Genomic DNA, 22,017 nt, shown 5'->3' with positions numbered 1-22,017 from the left:
TCATGTTTTTTAAAAGAGTGTGCCTGGGAGAAGGGAAATGAAAACCCTCACCCCCACAGACTGCTCCCGTCCTCTTCCCATTGACCCAGTTGCCTCCCTACCTGGTCCTGCCACTTAATCTTCCTCCTCTGCTACAAAAAGGCAGTCTGTCATTGTGTGGCCCATTTGCCATCCCACAGTCTGTCCCCTGCCCCTGGCGCCTCCCTAGCTGGCCCTGTCTCCTCCTCTTCCTCCTCCTTTTTCACTGCTGCCATCTTGAGAGACAGTGGCTGAGCTTTCCTTCCAGAAGCTGGGCCTGCTGTCTGTTCGCATCATGTGCCTGCCTATCAGTTAACAGGTAGGGTCATGCACGAAGACAGCAGGCTCAAGTTTCTCAAGATGACAGCAGAGGGGGAGGACAAGGAGGAGGAGGTGATAGGACCAGATAGGAAGGTGACAAGGTCAGGGGAAAGGGGGCAGGGGACAGGCTGTGGTGGTGGGGAATGAACCAGGAAGTTAGTTACATTGTAAAGAAAGTCTGAGGTTCAAGCTGGTTCAGATTCATCAGTTTTGACTAACCTGAACCAGTGAACCAGCGATTTTTAACAAACTTCCTGATTCATTTTTTCCTGCCCATCTTTATTGACTGCTGCAACATCTGACCTGAGAGAATGCATGAAGGAGCAATCCATGTGGACCACTACACCAATTTTAGCATCGGAAACTACCCCGGGAGTCTCTGACTGGTTTAAAAAACTCCAGCACAAACTGCATGATATTTTAAAGTACAGTCATACTCTCTGTGTATTAAACAGGAAACAAGGAATGGAGCCCATTACACAGTTATCAGACCAAGCTAAGGAGGTAAATCTCATAGCCTGTTGGACTCATTGAGAAACTGAAGGGGGGCACCTCTTTACTTTTTGCTTTACTCTTTTCTCGTTGAGGCAGGATAACAAGGCTATTTTGTAGTGACTGGCTATTTTTATTTATGTTGGACTGGGTCTTTTTGCTGTTTTTATATACACACTGCCCAGAATAGTGCTGTGCACTATGACAGAAATAAATAAATAATAAATGAATGGGAAGTAGCCTTCACAAAGACTGGTAATCACTACTGAGATATTTACTCACTGCCTCTTTTTGTGTGTCATTTCCTCCTTCCTTCCTTCCTTCCTTCCTTCCTTCCTTCCTTCCTTCCTTCCTTCCTTCTCAGTCACTAAATCACAAGCACTTTTGCAATGTAGAGATTTTGTGTCTTTTTCCATCAAGCTTTTTATTAATGCTGTTATATTCCAATAAAACTTTTAAAAATGGCTTTTAAACATGTTATTGGATTTGTGTTATCTTTGCTTTAGCATCATACATGTAAAAACCATTTCTTTCTAGCTTTCTCACTTATTTTTATAATCCCAGGTGTGATGATAACATGCATGACATGTATTTTTATTGAAGCATTTCTGAAGACCTTTCGGAGTTATGTTTTGCTTTAATCTAAAGCAGAGGTGGGCAAAGTGAACCTCACAAGTTGCTTTTGCTGATTTTGGTCTATTAAGATTCCCCTAGCGATCTCTGATAAATAAATTGATGCAAAAAGAAAAAAGAAAATCTTTACCGTACTGGACCTTATATTACCAATCATCAGCTCTAACTTGGCTTAAAGAATGGATTAGCCTAAAAAGCAAGAGACTTCTGTATTAAGAAGGACATGATCTACAGTTGGGTTGGCATGCCTTTTTATGATATCAGAAAGCCAAAACTCATAGGTGTTTTCAAAACCATTATGTTAGAAACTCCCTGTATATAATATGGGAAAAAATAAAAATGAAAATGTACATGAAAATACCAGGATGGGTTTCACCCATAGAAGCATTTATTCATCCCAACCTTTTGAATGTTAGAAAATTTTTGACTTATACAGATATTTTAGACAAACATAGGAGATTAAAGCCAAAACAAGATCTTATAGACCAGGGGTTAGATGCATCATGGTGGTCTATAATGAAAATACAATCAAGATATGAACGGGACCTAAAAATGTATGATTTTTTATAAAGAACAGACAACTTTTGACCAAATAATGTTAACATCAGATGATAAATTAATTAGGAAAGTATATAAATACCTTCTAAATTGAAAAATGGAGGATGAAAAGGTCAAAGAAACGATGGTTCAATGGGCAAAAAATTTTGGGTACAATATTGACTTAGAAAAATGGCAAGGGCTGTGGTCTAGAAACTATAAGATGACAATGGCAACATCTTATAAAGAGAATTTATATAAAATGTTTTATAGATGGCATTTACCTTCTGATAGATTGGCTAAGATGTACTCTAACAGGTCAAGTAAATGTTGGAAATGTCATAAAAAAAAACTGGAACCTATTATCACCTCTGGTGGACTTGTGATAAAGCAAAAAAATTTTGGAACAAAATACATACATGGGTTGTTAAAATAATCAAAAAACATGTAGATTTTAGGCCAGAGCTCTTTCTGTTAGGTATAAAACCAGAAAGTGTTGATAGACAAAATGTATATTTAATACTGCATATTCTAACAGCGGCAAGGATTATTTGTGCACAGTACTGGAAAAATGAAGGAACACCTACGGATCAATAAATAATTAAAAAGATATTGGACTGCGCCGAAATGGACAGACTAACACTGAAAATCAAAGGAAAAGAAGATACAAAATATTATCAAACATGGGACTTATTCTATCAATGGTTAGAAGGTTGTTGTATAGATTAGGAGTGTAATGTGTGTAGTAGTTGTTTTACAAATGATTATAAGCTGTACCCTGGTGACATGATGTTAAATCAGTATGGATAGATTTATATAATAAAAAAATGTAAAAAAGAAAAAGAAAAAAGAAAAATCATTTTCTGCACTGAAGGCTTCCATGAGTGGCAGTTTTGCTATAAAATGAGTCAAAACTGACACAAAAAACAGAAGTAGAACTCTAGAAATCAAGCCCCCTTTTCACATTGTCAGGACAGAAAGGAGCCAAAATGGGGGGGGTGGAGAAGAAGGGGCAGCATGCGAGGGGTGGGTGAGTCGCGTGGGGGTGTGTGTGGAACCCAGCCCAGCAGGGCTGAAAATTAGAGGGAACATTGGCCATAAGAGTTGTTTTGTGTTTGTGGTGGGATGTGGCTAACTGATGAACAAAGAATTGAGATTCTGGGATTTTTCTTTTTTTGGTGTCTGTTTATGGTGACGAGCACAAAAGGAGATCCTGTAGACCATCTTGATTGCTGAAATTGTTGTTGTTATCATTCAGACCAGTCTTTGCTATGTTAAGAATGGTATCTTTCTCCTTGCAAGGCAATGCCATATCATTTCCTGATGTTTTGAATTGTGGATATGGAAGCCTTATCCGTCATTTACAACCCAAAAGTTTTTGGAAGGATTGAATTACATTTTGAAACATATACTGATTTTGCCATTAACACAGTAATGGAAGCCGAGCATTCAGAAGAAACTGAAATAAACTTGTGAAGACCTTCCTTTCCAGGCAGGCTTTTGTCAACTGAATGGGGCATTGAGACTTTGAGCAGGGAGTGTCTTCATTTTGACTTTTACCTTAGGTATGTTTTAAAGTACTATAATTCAGTGGTTGTTTTAATATGGTGAAATGTTTGAGTTTAAATGTTATCATTTATTTGACTTTAACAATTTTGTACGCTGCATCTCTGTATTGGGAGAAATGATAGACAGAGATATAAACAAATAGACATTTTTGGCATGCATACCACGCTTCTCTCCTATGATCATATTCTGCCAGAATCTCTCTTTATTGATTTTCTAAATCAAGGGCCTGGTGGGTATGTCTTCATACCAGATAAGAGAGTTTGCTACAAAACATTGTCCTTGAAGTTTAAAAAAAAAATCTCATACTGCTGTGTGAATATATCTAAGAATGATTTTTACACAAATTAGGCAAACTGTGTAGCTAAACCATGATGGATACTGCCTTGCTGTATGGATTTTTGAAAATTAAAAGCATAGTCTGAGTTCCTTCCATGCTTTTTATCAGTAAGCCAGTTCTTCTGTAGTTGTTATTGTTGTTGTTGCTGTGGCATGTTTTGCATCACAACGGAACAAGAGAATTCCTGTTACCTGATAAGTGGAGGATAAAAGGGAAGTGAGAAGAGGGTAAGGTAGAGGGAAACAAAGGTACAACTGGCTGGGTTTTGTGACTTCTAGCCATGATGCCAAGCTTCCATTTTTTAAAAAAAAGAGCAAGAACTGTATCTGTAACATGCAGCTGTATCAGTTTTATACCCCTCAGAAAGACCTAAGAGATCATGAAAAGAGTGGGAGCAAAGATCAAGTAAGTTTAATTCTGTACTTCAGACTGGCAATCAAGGTAATATTTTAGTTCTCTCTAGTTCAGTTCAGGAGGATGGATTAGAATTTAAAACAAAACTACAAATCTCAGGATTCCATAAGATGCAGCCATGACATTTAAACAGGTATGAAACAGTTATGTCTGTGTAATGCAGGTGTATCAAGTGTCTCTAGCCTTAGAAGAAAAAATATGAGGCAAATTTCACGCCTATTCTATTCAACTGTTTTGCAAGAAATAACCCTGTTTCCTGACTTTTTGTGTGTTTAGCCTACAAGTGAAGGTCAGGTTGACAGTTTGATTTTTGCAGTGATTAACTGATACCTGCATTGAGCCATGCAAAACATTAATATGTTAAAGTGACAGCCCCCAACTTTGAATGCACCATATATCCTCTTAACTGAGAGTGATCCCCATTTACCTAAAGGGACTTGGGAGTAGAAATATACAGTGGTGCCTCGCATAACGTTTTTAATTGGTTCCAAAAAAAAAAACCTTATGCGAAAAAAACTTTATGCGAAACACCATTTCCCATAGGAATGCATTGGAAACTGGTTAATCCGTTCCAATAGGCACGGATTGCCGTCCTTAAGCGAAAAAAAACATAGGAAACATTGTTAAACGATACAATGTTTCCTCCATTGGAATGTATTGAAGCCGACTCAATACATTTCAATGGCTTTGCGAAGTCAATTTTTGCAAATTTAAGTGTGTCATAAAAGGGTCAAAAATGGTTTTAAATGTTTGGATTAGCTTCTGCACCCTCTAAAATGGATGCAAAAGTTAATTTGGCTTTGATCTGACTTTTCGTTAATTTATGGTGAATTTTTTTCCCCCAACTTTTGACAGCTGTCAAAATCTGACAGCTCCATTGTTTCCTATGGGGGAGAAAAAAATTCACAAAAAATTAACGAAAAGTCAGATCAACGCCAAATTAAGTATGCACACATTTTAGAAGGTGCACTAATGATTCCAAGCATTTAAAACCGTTTTTCAACATGTTAAGACACTTTTATAATTGAAAAAATGAACATCTTTAAGTGAAGCAGGGGACCTAAAACCAAAAACGTTAAGCGAAGCATGGTCCCAAAATCGCTATGTGAAAATCGCCCATAGGGAAAAACGTTATACGAAGCACAATCTGACTCTGAAAAAATAAACGTTAAGTGAAAAAAACGTTAAACGAAGCAAACGTTATGCGAGGCACCACTGTAATATAAATTAGCAGTTCTTAACCTTTTATCATAGAACCCTTTAAATATACAGTGGTGCCTCGCATAACGTTTTTAATTGGTTCCAAAAAAAAAACCTTATGCGAAAAAAACTTTATGCGAAACACCATTTCCCATAGGAATGCATTGGAAACCGGTTAATCCGTTCCAATAGGCACGGATTGGCATCCTTAAGCAAAAAAACCCATAGGAAACATTGTTAAACGATACAATGTTTCCTCCATTGGAATGTATTGAAGCCGACTCAATACATTTCAATGGCTTTGCGAAGTCAGTTTTTGCAAATTTAAGTGTGTCATAAAAGGGTCAAAAATGGTTTTAAATGCTTGGATTAGCTTCTGCACCCTCTAAAACGGATGCAAAAGTTAATTTGGCTTTGATCTGACTTTTCGTTAATTTATGGTGAATTTTTTCCCCCCAACTTTTGACAGCTGTCAAAATCTGACAGCTCCATTGTTTCCTATGGGGGAGAAAAAAATTCACAAAAAATTAACGAAAAGTCAGATCAATGCCAAATTAAGTATGCACACATTTTAGAAGGTGCACTAATGATTCCAAGCATTTAAAACCGTTTTTCAACATGTTAAGACACTTTTGTAATTGAAAAAATGAACATCGTTAAGTGAAGCAGGGGACCTAAAACAAAAAACGTTAAGCGAAGCATGGTCCCAAAATCACTATGTGAAAATCGCCCATAGGGAAAAACGTTATACGAAGCACAATCTGACTCTGAAAAAATAAACGTTAAGCGAAAAAAACGTTAAACGAAGCAAACGTTATGCGAGGCACCACTGTATAGGCTAACACTTGTGGTGAGCAGTTATCTTTCTGGACAGAAAGCTCCAGCTAGCACGGTTATTCTCAGCACTTTGAGGCACCCTGTCAAAACAAACAAACAAACAAACAAACAAAAGACAGTCAGCACTACCAGCAGTGTATCTGAGTAAGAGAATACCTGTTTGTTTGTTTATTGTTTCAACTTATATTACACCCCATATTGCTAGAGGACTCTCAGAGCGTTTTACAATATGATTATCTAGACAATACATTGTCTCCCCCCCCCCGGTCCAGTGAGCTGGGTGCTCATGTTATCAGATGGAAGGCTGAGTCAACCATGAACTGGGTACCTGAACCCATCGGGATCAAACTCACGTCATGAGCAGAGTCCTGACTGCAGTACTGCAGCTTAACCACTGCACCATGGACTACAGTAAATATAATTATGTATCAACTAACACAGTGTTAAATTCTATTAGATGATCTGTGCAGTGTATACTACATACACTTATCCTTGTCTAGCATACATTTTATATTCGTTTTAAAATCAGACTGAGAGAATTTCTGGAAATGATATTTAGAAACTATTAAACCTTCTCCCGCAGAGCATACATATGGTGTGACCACAGTACAGTTAAAACTATTTTCAAACCATTCCACAGAGAAATTCTCCCACTGTGAAAAGTCCTTATGGTCATTAATTGTATTGAGTAGGCATCGCAGCCATTGATTAGCAGACAAATTAACTTGCTTTTTAAATGATAAACATTACAAGACGTCACTTTGGTTGCATTTACTCTGCTCAAATGTTAGTTAGGCATCCTTCAATCTCGAAAGACTATGGTAGCGTGCTCTGTATGGAGGACTTGGAACAGCGTCTAGTGTGGCTGAGGAGGCCAATTCGAGAGTGACAATCCCTTCCACACTGAAGACAAATCCAATCTGTCCCCTGTCCAGCTCCCTGGTTTTGCTGCTTTTGTGATTTCCTCTTTGCCTCGGCCTGCTGGGCAAGGGTCGCTTCAAATTGGGAGAGGCCACGATGCAGTGCCTGCCTCCAGGCTGAACGCTCAGATGTCAGGGTTTCCCATCTGTTGAGGTCTATTCCTAAGGCCTTCAGATCTCGCTTGCAGATGTCCTTGTATCGCAGCTGTGGTCTCCCTCTGGGGCGATTTCCCTGCACTAATTCTCCATACAGGAGGTCCTTTGGAATCCGACCATCAGCCATTCTCACGACGTGCCCAAGCCAACGTAGACGTCGCTGTTTCAGTAATGTATTCATGCTGAAAATTCCAGCTCGTTCTAGGACTACTCTGTTTGGGACTTTGTCCTGCCAGGTGATGCCAAAAATCCGTCGGAGGCAACGCATATGGAACGTGTTCAGCTTCCTCTCCTGCCGTGCACAAAGGGTCCAGGACTCGCTGCAGTACAGGAGTGTGCTTAGGACACAAATGTGCTCAAATGTGCTCACTTTTAAAATGAAGATACTCCAGTTCTACAAGCCTAAAGCCCTGTTGATTTAAATCTGCAAAGTCATTCATTTGGATAAAATTAATCTTTGATGCAAAAAATAAAGCCATAACAGCAGTGCATTAATACATTAGAGAACAAAAACCCTGTGAGTATCTTCAATCAAACTAACTGTCCCAGGTCAGTGTGAGACTATGTCACCTCTCTGCAAAGGTAATCCTTGAAATGTGCATTTTTCCTCACATGTGTATTTTACATTTAGCGTGCTTTGCACTGTCACAGGAAAGTATGCTTGAGCTTAAGTTGAAAGTCCAATTGCTGATGCATGTGTCTCTAAAGACATCCCATAGTACAAATATAAACAAACATAAGGAGCACAAATTCCTCTCACTTACTATTTTGGCCCTAAGGCATGCCTTCCCCATTTATTGGAGAAGTTGTATGCCCCGTTGCTGTGTTAATATGTGACATAAGTGATCTGTGTGGAGCTTTGTATGCATAGAGACCTACATTGCATGACTCATCTTGTGACTGCAGTCTTGATCAGTGCCCACCCTCTCTGCTTCCAATTTACCTTGTCAAAAAGGCATACGTTTGTCATGTAAATTGAAGGCACTGGTCTATTAATTAAAGCTCCCTACCTATCCTGTCTTGGTATCTGATCCATTTTAGATTCATGTATGTATTTTTGAGACATACACGAAAAGAAAGGCTAGGATTTCCAAGTAAAGTAAGATTTCATCTCCAGGGAATTTGATGTAGGGGATGAAATTGTCATGTAGGAAAAAGACAGATACGAGTTAAGCCAGAGTGCAACACAGCTGTGGTTGGGGTCTTGTGCTCACATTTGGAATGGAGCAGCATGCTGTGAGGACTCATTCTTGCCTGTTCCTCTCTGCATGTTTGACACATTACCTTGAATAGATGCTCTTACTCTATGAATACTTACTAAAATGGTTAGAGGATCTAACTCCATTCAACTCTTCTCAAGTATACTGTAAGTTCAACATGTAAGGAGATGGAGGGGAAATTATCTCAGAACCTCTGTCCCCTTTCTCAACATTATTGTTGCTCATGGAGGGTGGAGGGTGACTGTAAAAGAAAGACTCCCCAGTCTGTAGAACCTCTCTCAAATGCTGAGAAATATTGAAGAACGTCTACATGGATGCAGCAGGCTCTCTTCTGCCAGCAATCAGCCTTCAAGCATAGAAGGCAATAAACATGATCAGGGGGTTGTGGCAATCATGCTAGTTTTGTAGTCTCAAATCTGACTTCTTTAGTAATTTTCCATAGCCATGATGGGACATCCCTGGAGACCCCTGATATACCCTAATGATCTCCCCAAGTCAGGCCCAACCCTGCTTAGTTTTTCAAATAAAAGATCACTGTGTTCAGGGAAGTGTGAGTCTCTGTGTGTAAGGTCATATAATTCAATTGATGAATGTGTGATTCTGTTCTTACAAGGAATTGAATGAACTGGCTTTTCACCCGTGTAATACATTGTACACATGGCCTGAAGCCAGGTAATTTATACAAACTTTTAATAAAATTCTGTGCATGTATTTTTGAATAAGAGATACTCAGCTTGTAATATGACTATATATCAGACTGAAATTGCATGGGGCAAGCCTTACTCCAGGTCCTTTCCCTGCTTCTACAGGTGTTGGATTAGTAAAAGTAAAAGTCAACCTGTATTAGTATGAGCAAGATAAGGAAGGAAAGTAAACTTGCTTAACAAACTTTAAACACCTCCTAAACTAGTGTCTTGGATTGCAAACACTACATTAGGTAAAAGTTTGAATTTGGCATGCTTTTCACAATTAATGTGATCTTTGATGTTGTATGAATGCTGATAATTTGTCAAACGTTGGATCATACGCCGTTAGTTTGAGAGCAACACATGCATACTCAGGTCATCTGTCAGTCTGTTTCTGGTATCAGATTTGATATAATTCAAAGCTGAAAACAGCTGTTCACAAGCATAAAATGACCCAAACAAAGTAAGAAGAGCAATCCCAAGTGCTTTCATTGACTTAAAATTATTTTGCAGAGAATTCCACACTTTAAGGATTTCATTTTCAGAACTACCAACTGTGCTGTCCTTTGTCATCCCTTCGCACTCCAGTGTTGCATGCAGGTCATCGAATTTATTTTTCCAGATAAGAGTTTTCAATAGCTCCATTTCCAGATTTCAAAAACCTAACCAGTGTAAGCAGGAATGATCAAGTTCTTCAAATCTGGCTTTATCTGGAGAAGTAAGAAAACACAGGATTGTCTCCATCTTACAGAACTGTAAAAATCTGTTCCTAAAATTCTCCTTTGCAGCTGCTAGGATGCTAGAAAATTCCTTGTAGATTTCTTGATGGCTTGTAGGATTGTCTATAAATCCATCAAGGACCAAATCTGAAAAACTGTGAATCACAGACAATCAAAATGTATTTTTCCCTGCTATGTAATTGCAGCCTGAAACTGCAGTCTTCCTCTGACTTCACTCAGCTATGTCTATGCTGTTCTTAGTATCTACCACTGGAGAGAAAAGTCTGTCCGTAACTGTCTATGAAAATGCTTACTGTCCATTAAGGTTACTGTCCATTGACCCTCCATTGACTCAACATATATCAATAGAAGATTAGTCACCATTGACAAGCAATCAGCTTTACAATGTATTAGGGGATTTATAAGTGTTTGATTTCCTAGCTCAGGAAAAAAAATCCTAGTGGTTCATAATGCTTTTCTCAATCATTTTATTATAATAATCATAATAATGTGCCTTCAAATCAATTCTGACTTATGGAGACCCTTTCTAGGTGGTTTACCATTCCCTTCTTCTGTGGGCATCCTGGGACTGTGCAGCTAGGTCTACTTGTAGGAGGGACAGCAGCAGCTATCGAATGCCCAACCTCTGACTCTGCAGCCAGATACCTAAGCTACTGAGCTATAGTCCCAAGTTATTTATTCTGCTTTTAATTTACTATGCTGTTTCTTTGATAACATACTTCCCACAGAGATAAATGACTGAGCAAATGAGACTTGCATTTGCCTTTCAACAACCAATCACAAAACAAAGATCACTGGAATTTAAGAGTTCAAGGAAAGCACATGTTTTGACAATCAGATTTGTTTCACTAAGGGAGGGCTGGTTCTCACAACGTGTTAACTGTATTGGCTGTTTCAAGCCTGAGCCATGGAAGAAATCCTCTGTACCAGAATTGGGGGAGGGGGATATCTCCCCCATCTTTCTGCCATCTTGCTTCTTCCACAATAGTGGGTCTGTAGGCAGGCAGAGTTTGGAGGACAGAGGGTTAAGGTAATCTCTTTGCTTTTCCTTCATTCTGATTTGTTTCCGGATGCTGCTTTGATTTCTTACATGAAGAAGCATTACAAGGGTGTATTTCATACATTTGCATATTGTGTGCTTTTAAAAAATAGCAGTTAATGCCTCTCCTCATTAGAGATGGACAGTTAAGCCATTTTGTATTTCTCCTCCCATATTCATGGTTTCAAAAACTAACAATATCTTTCCATCCTTCAGATGAAAAAAAAACCACAGAACTATTATTAACTTCTTACATAGAAAGAAGCCATCTCCACACCACATTCAGTCTCTTTTTCCATATTTTTTTAATCTATAGCCTGTTTTCTTAGACTTTTCAGCATGAGCAAAATGTAAGTTTAATCAATAAAAAAAATAGAAATGCATAAAGGCATTTTTTCCTCCTACTTAAAATACACAATGATCTTATTTGGAAGTAGTAACTACCTTATAGACCTCACAACCAGCATATCTGTACGTTGGTTACTTTTAATTTTTAATTAAAATGTGCCTTGTGCAGTAAAAAATCCCAAAGCAATTAAATGTTTCCTTTTCCCTTTAAATGACTCTTTTTCTTTTACCATTGACAGTCTAATATGAAGACACAGAAATAAAAAGTTTGTCACCACATCTATTTAAAGTTTTATTATAGAAACATTGGTATGTAACTGAAATTGTCTCCCTGTGCTGAAGCCCTCTCAGGCATAGCCTTCCACAGCATGGTTTTTATTGGGGGGGGAGGGGGATTTAGGACATTGGTGGGGGGCAAGGATCCCTCTAAGGCATGTGGCTGCATGCGACTCTACCTCCTTCTACGTAGCTTTCCTCCTGCTCCTCAGTGCAGCCCCTTTGGTTCCAGTTGTAATGGAACCCCACATATGGGGGATGGATTCTCTTGCTCATGCAGGGGAAAAATCACGTGACAGAGAGGTGGAGCCCCACCCAGAGGGTTTGAAAATTAGAGGTTACATTGGTGGGGGACTACAAGAGGGAGATGGATTGTTCCTCTCATTTCTGAAGATGGAAGCTGCTTGTGCTGGGCCAGTTGACAACACTGGCTCTGGCAATCATTCATGGAGTCATAGAATAGTGAAGTTGGAAGGGGCTTGCAATGCCATAGTGTCCAACTCCTTGCTCTGTGTTGGTGTTTTGCAACCTTGCATGCTGCCTTTAACAGGTTTGGCTGAAAGGGACCTTTCTGGGCTGGGGAGATTGTCATTGTCTCAAGCACTAAGCAATCATTTTTTTCTCTGCCTCTGATTTCAAAAAGATCTCCATCTTTCTGCTGAAAACTTTTACCCTCTCTTGAGTCTGTTGAAGTCTGTTACTGAAAGCAGTCATGTTTGTCAGATTGCTCTTTGATCTGTTAAATTGTAGGTAAAGAAACCTTTTGTTATTTCTCCTACACATGTTTCAGAGTGAGTTATTGAGACTGTAAGTGCCAGTTAATGAGAAAGAAATGGGCTCTGGGGAACTTGTAGCTGTTCTTCTCTGTGAGTCACCATACTTCAACACTGCAGGCTACAGCCCCATGTCTATACATTGTAGCTTGAAAAAAGTAGAAGACCCACAGTGGCAGAGTAAAAAAATATCTGTGTCAGGAGCTAAAAGAGCTGGACTGATTTGAACTGGACTTTGCATCATGTGATCAGGAAAAATGTCAATTCATCTGTTTTACACCCACAGCAAATCCCACAGTATTTGATCATGTAGCTGAATTTATTTATTTATTTATTTATTTAATACCCCGCCTATCTGGTCATTACGACCACTCTAGTGCTAGAATTCACAAGCATTGAGGGACAGGGATATTTTTTAATGTACAGTTGGATACAAAAGGCTGAAATCCTATCGCACACTCCATGTGTATAATGAAGATGTTCCCAATTTCTTTGGAATTTTGGAGGGCATTGTGCGCAATCTGAAATTGACTTTAATCAAAGGCAATTTGCTATTGAGGATGACAGCCTATATATTGTGCACATGGTGCTGTGCAAAAGGATTTCAGTCAAAACATACAGATGGAAAAATGTCAAGTTGGAAATGGATAAATGTGCAGTTGGAGAAATACAGGAAAAATTTAGACAGGTTGTGTGTTTCTATTTGTTAAGAACTTAAATAACAGTGTCATGTAACACTATTTATGTAAGGGTTAGGAAATACCTGGTTTTCCTATATAAATTAAATTAAACTACCCAATCCATATTGAAACAAATTGTTTCTTTTTTGCTGGAACCTCCTTTACTTCAGCTCTTTCTGTGCTGAACATCTACAAGCCTTATTGACTGCAGTGTATAGAAACACTCATCTTAGCCACCTTGGGTCTTTTTAAGGAGAAAGGTGGAGTAAAAATGTTTTAAATAAATAAACCAGAAGATTCATGTTTAATGTATTTTAGGATGGGAGAGGATCTGGATGGAGCATTTTTATAGCTTCACACTCACATTATCACATGGAATGTGGGAATGAAACTGTTCGAGGATGGTATGTGTACTCTGTCTAGGCAATCTCTCTGCAACTGCCAAAATCACAGTTCAGGGAAAGTTGGTTTATATGACTCTGCAGTTAGGAACTCAATTCATTGAGCTATCTAGCCAACCGTGCATTTACATTTGGCTTTCATGAATGGAGTTTGGCTTAAGTGGTTAGGTACAGCCGCCTACCCCATTGGACTGTAGTGTTTCTATATTCAATATTAGAAGGGGTGGGGCTAGCACACTGCTGTCACATGCTTTCCGAACAACTGAATAGGGGTACGATCGAGCGGTGTGTCAAGAATGATTGGCAGTTTGAACCAATCTTAGATTGGCTGTGTAGAAGCCCTAAAGATTATCATCATTATTCTTCTACATAAGCATCACTGCCAATAGAAACAAAGAACTATCTTGGTCCTTCTGTCAATGCAGGCAAGTTGGAGAAAGTCTACAGTTAAAGGAGGAAGACTCCTGAGGAAGAAGCAAGTGATGTCTGTTGTTGGTAGTCTGAGAACGAAGACTTCAAATGAACTCAGAACTAAGCTTTAGAATATTCTTAGATGCAGGGAACCCCTACTGTAGGAAAGACTGCAAGTTCAGGCTTCACTAGCAGTTGATAGAGCACACCCAGAGCAGACCTACAGGTACCACACATACTGTTTTTAAAGCAGAGGTAACACTTGGATGCCTATGAGTCAAAGGGAACGTAAAAGGAACAACATACTAACTGAAATGTAAACTAGAGAAACCAGCAACAGTGCTTAACTTTATCATATATTTTCCAAGACTTGTTGACAAATCGTGTTTGTGCCTCCTTTTAGAATTTATAGGGGGCTGGCCCCCTCTTTCATTCATGAGTTACTTATGAAGTGCTGTCTATATTGTTAAAATAAATTTTCTTTAACTTTGTTTTAACTCAGTTCAACCTCCACTGTGTCTCATATTAAGCCTGCATCATGATACTGTGTAGGAGCTATTTCAATGACAGCCCATGGAGTAAGGGGGGGGGGGAAGTGTCTCATCCTGAAATGGTGGGGAGATGGGCCCCACCTTTCATTCTGTGAGCAGCCCATTGGTAAACTAAAATAAATTCCTCAGCAAGATTTCTCAAACTATATTGCTATGTATGCTGGCAACCTTTGCTGAAATGTGATTTAGTGCTTTGGAAAATAAATTACTGTTAACTGGGGTGGCACAAAGCCATCTGACTATGTGTTTAGATTTATTTTACAGATTTTCTTTATTTTTAAAAAAACAGCTGCTATTGTAGAGTCAGTCCAACGGTGACCACAAATCATCTGGCACTCCTCTATTTTGCTATTATAGAAAATAAAAGAAAATTATAGCAGACAGTACGTTTTAGAGAGTGAAATTTGGAACTACTGGGAAATATCAGCCTCTTTGGCTGCGTTTTCAAGTATCACATAAGTTCTGCCTAATTCTGTCTGTGGCATCGTATCTTGTTGTAATGAGCACATCTTCAACACCATTAAAATACAAGCACTCAAGCAAGTGGCACTACTTCTCATGCAAGTGGTTCAAAAGTACTTTGGCTTCAATGCAAGGATACTCTTGCACAAACAGAAAGAAATCTGCCTATTTAGGTGTGACAGGAGTTTCACTCCCACTTCTTGCCATAAGGTCTGATCACAGGAATTGGGGGAGGTCTAGACCACTGGTTCTTAACCTTGGGTTACTCAGGAGTTTTGGACTGCAACTCCCAGAAGCCTTCACCACCAACTGTGCTGGCTGGGGTTTCTGGGAGTTGCAGTTCAAAAACATCCAAGTAACGAAGGTTAAGAACCACTGGTCTAGACCATCTCCTCCCATGCTTTGCCATTTGTAAAGAGTGACAGCCTGAAAAAGGACACTACTAAACATACTTTTAGTATGTTTAGTACAGTGTCTTTTTACCCCCACACCACAATTGGAAAAATTATTTCATGGAGAAATTCCACAGTAGAGAAGACTATGATCTTCTGATTATCAGTCTTCACACATGAGGAATGGAGCAGAAAGTAGACTAGCTCTCTCTGCTCTCCTCACACATTCTGAAAACCTGAACTGAGCTAATGCTAACATTATGGCCATGAATCTTTGAATCACAGAATCATAGAATAATTGAGTTGAAAGGGGCTTAGAAGACCATCAAGTCCAACCTGCACTCAGTGCAGGAATCCAAGTCAAATGGCTGTCCAATTTCCTACTGAATGCCCCCAGTGTTGGAGTGCTCATCCCCTCCCAGAGTGATTGGTTCCATTGTAATACTGCTCTAACAGTTAAGAAGTTTTTCCTGATATTCAGCCGAAATCTGTCTTCCTATAGCTTGAGCCCATTATTATGTGTCCTGCACTATAGGATGATCGAGAATAGATCTTTCCCGTTCTCTGTATGACTGTCTTTCAAGTATTTGAAAAGTGCTATAATATCTCCCCTCAGTCTTCTTTTCTCAAGGCTAAACATGCCCAACTCTTCAGACTTTCCTCATAAGGCTTGGTTCCCTGATCATCCTTGTCTGCCTCTGAATTTGCTCCAGTTTGTTGGCATCCTTTTTAAAGTATGATGTCCAAAACTGGACACAGTATTCTAGGTGAGGTCTAACCAGTGCTGAATAGAGTGGAACTAGTGCCTCACTGGATTTGGAAAGTATACTTCTGTTAATGCAGCCTAAAATAGCATTTGCCCTTTTTTTGCAGCCACATCACACTGCTGGCTCATATTCATCTTTTGATCTACAATAATTCCAAGATCCTTTTAACTTGCAATATTACTGAGCCAAGTATCTCCCATCATATAACTATGCATTTGGTCTTTTGTCCCCTGTAGGTGTGGGTGTCAAACTCAAATTCATCGGGGGCCGCATCAGCAGTTTGGTCCCCATCAAAGGGCCGGTTGTATCTGTACTGATGGCCTTGCAAGGACCCCATCCGGCTTGGTGGGAAAAGGAAGGAAGAGAAAGTGTGTGTGTGTGTGTGTGTGTGTGTGTGTGTGTGTGTGTGTGTGTGTGTGTGTGTGTGAAGGAAGAGAAAGTGTGTGTGTGTGTGTGTGTGAAGGAAGAGAAAGTGTCGGGGTCTCTGTGTGTGTGTGTGTGTTTCTGTGTGTGAGAGAGATACAGGAAGGAAGAGAATGTGTGTGTGTGTGTGTGTGTGTGTGTGTGTGTGTGTGTGTGTGTGTGTGTGTGTGTGTGTGTGTGTGTGTGTGTGTGAAGGAAGAGAAAGTGCCGGGGTCTCTGTGTGTGAGAGAGAGAGAGAGAGAGAGAGAGACAGAGAGAGTTACAGGAAGGAAGAGAACACGTATGTGTGTGTGAAGGAAGGGAAAGTGCCGGGGTCTCTGTGTGTGTGTGTGTGTGTGTGTGTGTGTGTGTGAGAGAGAGAGAGAGAGAGAGACATTCCCACCCCACTTCCCTTCAACCTACCTGCGGGGGCGGAAAAGCTGCTGCCAAGGAATGTCGCCCGCTGGCCCCTCAGAGAAATCAGGCCTTTTTCGAGCAAGAGAGAGAACGGAATGGCCGGGAAGGGAAGGGAAGGGAAGCGAGCAACCAGCCAGCCCTCCTGCCCTCCCTCCCTTCTCTCCGCAGCTGGGTCCCGGGCGGCCTCCCTTACCTACCTAAGCCCTGGTTGGGTAACGTCGGAGGCGGCCGTTCGACCTGGCCGTTGTGCTGCAGGGCCGGCGCATCGCTCCGCGTTCCCTCTTCTCTCCCTCTCCTCAGGGCCGCGCTGGCCGCTGCCTCCCGCGTCCCCCCAGCATCTCCTCCCTCCGCCTCAGAGCCCGGCCAGGAACTCCCACCGCTCCCCTTCCCTTCCCTTCCCCTCGGGGGCGACAGAGGCGGCGCGGAGCCCCCTCCTCGCGCGGCCTTGGGAACGGCTCTCGCCTCAGGCCGAGAGCGAGCGAGGAACAGGCACGGGAGGGAGGGAGGGGGAGCAGGGGGCGGAGGGAGAGGAAAGGAGTGACAGCGCCACAGCCAGTCGGAAGGAGGACGTAGCCTTGTTAACTTGAGCCATTTTTTCAATGAATGTACTCCGTGCAGGCACGGAGTAAATTCATTGGAAAAAAAAGGGGGGGAGGCTGCAAGGCTGGCGGCGGCTCCGTGGGCCATCAGACGAGGTCTGGCGGGCCGGATTTGGCCCGCGGGCCTTGTTTTTGACACCTGTGGTGTAGAACTTTCCACTTATCCCTGTAAAAATTCACTCTGTTGTTTTCAGCCCAGTTCTCAAGGCTATTGAGATCTTTTTGAATTTTGTTCCTGTCTTCCAAGGTATTAGCTATTCCAACCCATTTTGTTTCATCTGCAAATCTGATAAGTATTCCCCGCACTCACTTATCCAAGTCATTAATAAAAAAGGCTGAAGAGTGCAAGTCCCAGAACTAACCCTTGGGGTACCCCACTTGTTACCTTTTCCCAGTTTGAGAAGGAGCCATTGATAAACACTCAGGTGTTCAGAAGGTGCAATTCCCAAAATATAGACTGGAATTAGTGTGCCTGTGTGTGTTTCATAATTCAACCCTTACAATAAAATTGCTAGTGTTTTACTGACTGCTTTGCCTCTCTTTGTCTACTTATATATTTTAATTACAGGTATGAACACAAGCAAGAGTGAGACTGTGAAAGAGCCCCCCTTGAAACCTTCCAGAAGATCCTTGCCATGTCTTGCACAGAGCCAGACCCATCCACACAGCCTCAGCAAGCATTCCTCCTTCCTTCAGCCAAACCGAGTGCAGCCACAACCTCAGCCAGTGAGTGCAGGGGCGTCCACCACCACAGTCAATGTTGTCTCAGAACGGGGTAGGTATCTGCCAGGCAAGGTCAAAGGCATTCCTTCAGATCTGTAAGACTTCTGAAAATGTGACCAAAAAAACCACAAAGCAAAACAAAACAAAAAAAAGGACAAGCCAATTGTGTGATCCAAATGAAGAATTTGATGGGAAATCTGTTGCCTTTCCTTTCAGCTAAAGTGATGGAAACTCTGGAAAACAACTTACTCAAGCTGTCTAATACAGAATACAGTGACCCATTTTTAGGTGAGTTTATACATTATTTATATTTCATATTATTTGTTAAATTAACCCTTCCCTCCTTCCATTTGATCAACCTAGAGATGAAACACGAAATCACTGTCTGCTGTCAAGGACAATTTGAAGCCATGCCAGAGTTCCATGTGTCTGAAACACTTTTATCCATTAAGCAAAATAAATATATATGTATGCATGCATATGTGTATGGTAATACAACAAGGTAGTAGTTACAAAGTTGGGGTATTAAACACATGTAGCATACTTTATGAGCTAATGTATGCTGTTTATATGAAACAGTGCATCAGGGAAGGTATTTTTAGAGTACAGTACAATAAAATTTAAAACTACGGAAAGTGTGTAATAGAATCTGAAGAAAAGAATCCTTGATCGTTTGATCAGATCTTATCCTAGCTTTCCATAAAGGGTAGAGTCTCTTCAACACATAGATGCCTTTTGATTCAGTAGAGGATATCACTGGTGAAAGAAGGAACAAATTCTTATTGATTCCCCCTCCAGTCCCATGCCATCCTTCCTTCCAGTATTCAAGACAGATCCCCAACCATCTAAAGTTTTTCAAAGGATGAATGCACAGAGGGAAGAGTGAATGAGCAAAAATCACCTGCCCCTTTCAGCAGCACAAAGGAAGTTTGGATCCAAGCTCTATAAATAGGAGACTGTTATGGAGACTGAATCGATCAAAATCCTAACAAGAATATGTACTAGCCAGGCCTTGCTTTGGAAATATCAGTGTTTCCTGTGCACTAACCACAACATCTCTGCTGCATAGGACCCCTGTGCAAAGGACCCCTTCTTTCCTTCACTTTTAAAAAAATCTAGTATCTTTTATGTGTTCTCATAATTTCACTCTGTTGGCTGCTCCCAGCAAGTGATGGGAACACATCATGCCATAGTAACTAATAATTCAATCTGTTTATTTGTGAGAAGACAGATATCTACCTGGGGATGTCTTTTAGGTTTCTGGTTCATGCATTTGGTTTTAGCAACAGTCCTATCTAAACTTAAAATTTCAACAGCACACTTAATATTGAGAATCAAAGCATTATCCTCTGATCCCCAAAAGTGTTGTGCTATTACAGAATCTATTAGTTGGGAATTGTTCTTCTGTAAGAACATCCTAGAAGTAGCCTGTTGAATGAATGAATAAAAATGACGCAACTGAAGTCCATGCTCCAGCACTAGTGAAGCTTATGTAACAGACGTGAGTAATGAGTTTCATTTCTCCAGTGATCTATTATGAACTGCCCCAGGAAAATATTAAAGATGGATCTGAATTAAATGAGTGAGATAAATGTTTAATCATGTAGTTGGAAGGAAGGACAAATAAAAGGAAAAGTGATATAGTTATGTGCAAAAAGAAGGCAAGAAGGCAACAGACACTAAAGCCTTTAATATAAATGGGAAAAATCCCAGAGATCTCCATGCTCCTTATAAAAAGCATTGCTCTATTTAGAATAGGGATATGCTTCAGATGTAAGCATCTCTTGCCTCATTGTTTTAATTTGTTTGAGTGAAAGATCCCTGTACTAATCCCTGGAGAATCCTGTGGTAAAATAAATTTCAATTTAAACCCCAAAAATCTGTGTTTACAACCCATGTATTGAAGGACCAGGGTGAAACATAGCACTGTTTATACTTGATCAGAAAAATCTGGGGCTCAGCAGGATCAGTGAAATGCATTAGTCATGTCTATTGAGTATTTCCAACAGAAACTCTCAACCAGTAAGTATGTATAGGGCAGAGATGGGCAGTCTCAGCATGGTTGAGGGCCAGTTTTCAGATATATTGGCACCCTGCAGGCTGCAGTCCCAAGAGGAGAGGGTCTTGGGTCTGGCTGCCTCCCCCTTCCCAACATCAGCCACCTGGCTCACTGAGTGAGAGACGGTGGGCTTGTGGTTGGCCGACTGCCAGCCTTTTGCCAAGGGAGCTGGCTAGGTCTCCCTCTGCTCTGCAGGACTAGGCCCCGTTGCCTCTGGCTGCCTCCCCCTTCCCAACATCAGCCACCTGGCTCAAGGGGGAAAGAAGGCTTTTAAGTCGGAGCTGCTTCTAGGGCCCCACCAGACCAGCATTCCTGCGCTCGGGGGAGCCAAGCAACATCTGCCTTCTACAGTTCACTGAGTGAGAGATGGTGGGACTATGGCTGGGCTCCTGCCAGCTGCCAGATCCCCTGAGGAAACTGGCTGGGGACCAAGCTGGGAAATGGGGGTTTGAAGGGTCTCTGGGGCAACCGATAGAGACTATATACAGCAGGGGAAGATATGGCGGTGGGAGTAGGGCATGCCCACGTAGGAGAAAGGAGGTTAGATACCTTACACCTATCCCCCTTTCTAGCTCTATTCCCAGCCAAACAGTACCAGGTGACCATATCAGCCACAATCGCACCTAGGCGCCCTCTCCCTGCCCGCAGAGCCTATATGGCTCCATGGTACACAGAGGAGCTTTTGGCCATGAAACGGTTGGGGAGACCGCTTGAGCGCAGGTGGAGGAAATATCGCTGCGACTATGACCAAATACAGCTTAGAGGCCATTATCAGGCCTACTCTGTGGCAATACGGCTCGCGAAACACCAGTATTTCTCCAGTCGTATCGCTTACTCGGTGTGTCGTCCAGCAGAGCTATTTCGAGTGGTCTGGGACCTTCTTCAAGCTAATGGTTCAGTGGAGGTCCTGGACTCCTCAGTGGCTCACTGTAACGAATTTGTTACACACTTTGAGGAAAAAATTGCTCAGATTTGCAAAGATTTGGACTCCACTGTTGATGCAAAGCCTATGGTTGTGTCCAGTGCTCCGGACTTATGTCATAATTTATTGGATGAGTTCCAGTTGTTGCGACCTGAGGATGTGGACAGGGTGCTTGGATAGGTTCGTGCCACAACTACACAACTCGACCCTTGCCCATCATGGCTAATAAAGAAATCTGCCAGGGGAGTTTGCACCTGGATTCTGGAGGTCATCAACTCCTCGTTAAGAGAGGGAGTGGTTCCTGCCCCATTAAAGGAGGCAGTGATTTGCCCACTCCTAAAAAATACCTAATCTAGACCCAGGTCTAGTGAACAACTATCGGCCAATAGCAAACCTCCCTTTTCTGGGCAAGGTGTTGGAACGTGTGGTGGCTGAGCAGCTCCAGGCTCTCCTGGATCCATTTTAACTGGGTTTCAGGCCGGGTTATGGGATGGAAACTGCCTTGGTCGCCCTGTTTGACAACCTTTGCCAGGAGAAAGACAGGGGTAATGCATCCCTGTTGATTCTCCTGGACCTCTCAGCAGCTTTCGACACCATCAACCATGGTGTCCTTCTGGACAGACTTGCTGGGATGGGAATTGGAGGCACTGTTTTACAGTGGTTCTGCTCCTACCTGGCTGATCAAGTCCAGAAGGTGGTGCTGGGGGACAGTAGC

The 22,017-nt window shown here is 41.3% G+C and overlaps 1 protein-coding gene and 2 long non-coding RNA genes across 3 annotated transcripts in view; 2 read left to right on the top strand and 1 right to left on the bottom strand.

Moving 5' to 3' along the window:
* Positions 1-22,017, bottom strand: part of LOC144585842 (uncharacterized) — a 757,174-nt gene that overhangs the window by 531,008 nt on the left and 204,149 nt on the right. The gene's annotated exons all lie outside the window — the stretch shown is intronic.
* ANO3 (anoctamin 3) overlaps positions 1-22,017 on the top strand; it is a 339,659-nt gene that overhangs the window by 192,827 nt on the left and 124,815 nt on the right. Inside the window, exons 2-3 of the mRNA XM_072985871.2 lie at positions 18,167-18,373; positions 18,538-18,609. Coding sequence (XP_072841972.2) covers positions 18,167-18,373; positions 18,538-18,609 — 279 coding nt within the window. The remainder of the gene's footprint in view (positions 1-18,166; positions 18,374-18,537; positions 18,610-22,017) is intronic.
* On the top strand, positions 7,964-16,976 carry LOC140702474 (uncharacterized). Its single transcript, XR_012081666.2, has 2 exons — positions 7,964-16,576; positions 16,706-16,976. It is a non-coding gene; the product is annotated as an uncharacterized LOC140702474 (long non-coding RNA).

The sequence above is a fragment of the Pogona vitticeps genome, chromosome 1 (genome assembly GCF_051106095.1).
Source record: "Pogona vitticeps strain Pit_001003342236 chromosome 1, PviZW2.1, whole genome shotgun sequence".
Classification (NCBI taxonomy): Eukaryota; Metazoa; Chordata; class Lepidosauria; order Squamata; family Agamidae; genus Pogona; species Pogona vitticeps.
This window is presented reverse-complemented; position numbering and strand designations above follow the sequence as displayed.